This window comes from Aplysia californica, unplaced genomic scaffold (assembly GCF_000002075.1).
Source record: "Aplysia californica isolate F4 #8 unplaced genomic scaffold, AplCal3.0 scaffold01309, whole genome shotgun sequence".
NCBI lineage: Eukaryota > Metazoa > Mollusca > Gastropoda > Aplysiida > Aplysiidae > Aplysia > Aplysia californica.
The window spans coordinates 122,452-124,235 of record NW_004798579.1 but is presented as its reverse complement, the minus strand read 5'-3'; the positions used below and the strand labels follow the sequence as shown (position 1 = coordinate 124,235).

The 1,784-nt window shown below is 33.9% G+C and overlaps 1 protein-coding gene across 1 annotated transcript in view; it reads left to right on the top strand.

The window, feature by feature from the left end:
- Positions 1-1,376: 1,376 nt before the first annotated feature.
- Positions 1,377-1,784, top strand: part of LOC101859753 (U3 small nucleolar ribonucleoprotein protein IMP3) — a gene marked incomplete in the record, with an annotated part of 36,835 nt that continues 36,427 nt past the window's right edge. The window contains 1 exon segment of the mRNA XM_013090504.2: positions 1,377-1,604. Within this exon segment, the coding sequence (XP_012945958.1) occupies positions 1,468-1,604 (137 nt within the window).

Sequence of the window (1,784 nt, the reverse complement as noted above, 5' to 3'; positions counted from 1 at the left end):
GAGAGAGAGAGAGAGAGAGAGAGAGAGAGAGAGAAGGAAATGGTTGGTTAGCTTTAACCGCATCTAAATCTGGGCTACAACATATTTGTTGTAATTCAAATCTCTTTTTACAAAATAGTTTGATTCTCCTTCCAACAGCATGTGTGATCAGAAGCCACAGTGATTATGTTAAAAGTGTTTGTATTCTTTGTCAAATTACGGGTGCATATATATACTATTTGGCATAAAACTACTGTCAGAGTAAACAGCAACACGTATTGCTTTATCGAGCGTGTATGTATATAACTCTAAAGGTCTTGTAATTCAATTCCTTCATATAGTTGAACAGTGCATCTGATGTGATATGTACATTTTTTCAGCTTTACTTTTTTCATCTTGAAATTTAATGAGAGTAATCTAATTTTACTATACCTGCATGTATTATTACGGCCCTGTGCAGCCAAAAAAAAATAAAATTCTATCCATGACAATAATGTATTATCTTATCTTATTATCTTATCATTTTATTATTTTATTTTGAAAGATTATTGTAGGCTGAAGCTGAATGGACCGGCCGGTCGGCCTACGCATGAAACGTTTATTTAAATATATTATTGTAATTATTGTATTGAGAATATCTAGAAGCGCCTAGCCCCTGCAGGGTATGGGCACTATGCACTATTGTAGAAATACATTTTGTAATTTTGATCATAACTATTATCTTTAAATGGGATAGTTTCATAGTTTCCGTGAGATGATTTAGACGAACACTTTTAGATCTTGGGGAAATGTACAAGGGGAAAACAAAGGGCTGATGAAATAACGTAAAAGAATAAAATAAATTACACTTTATTGATCCTCGTGAGAATCTTGGGTTATAACGGCAACAAACGTAATTCTTGTAGATTAGAATAATAAACGAAACAACAAAACAATATATTAAAAAAACAATAAACCAGATATGATTATGATGACAATGATACCGATCACAACAGTAGCAGCAGCAAACAAGAGCAAGAACAAGAACAGCAACAACAATAACGACGACAACAACAATAATAACAACAACAACAATCGAAGAACTAAAAAACCCCCGAACTAACTAAATTCACTAAACTGATTGTTTTTAAGCCCATGAAGAGCATGATATACAGGAAATAATGTAAAGAACTTTATAATCGATTCTGGGAAATAATGGTATTTTCTTCCTCTACATTACGTAACTTTTCTTATTTCTAGTTCGTCTCGCTCGATAAATGCACAGCGCTGCATCGCGTGCGATGCCTCATCACTCACGTAAATCTATTAAATACTTCTAGATCTAGTTGAAAGCGGAGAACAACGAAAACGGCGTTTTTTCTTCATTTTATTTTGGGAGTACTTTCCCTTTGCAACTTCCGGTGTGTTCCATGCTTCTTTATTTACGTTATCAGGGTGAGGGTAAACGTTGACGTTCAAGTCAAGAGTGCAACTGCAACACATTTCAACATGGTTAGAAAACTTAAATTTCACGAAAAGAAATTGTTGAAAAAAGTAGACTTTCTATCATGGGAAGTGGAAAACAATCTGCACGAGCTGAAGGTTATGAGACGGTTTTATATTCAGCGACGTGAAGATTACACATTGTAAGTTTTACATTTTCAAGTTTTTGTCTTACTTTTACTTGTACTTTTAGCTTTAGAGTCTAGATTCTAGATAGATCAAGAGTCTAGATCTAGGTCTAGATCTAGAGTCTAGATTAGATTTAACTAGATCTAGTTTCCAGATCTAGACTCTTCTACTCTAGAATCTAGATCTAGATATCT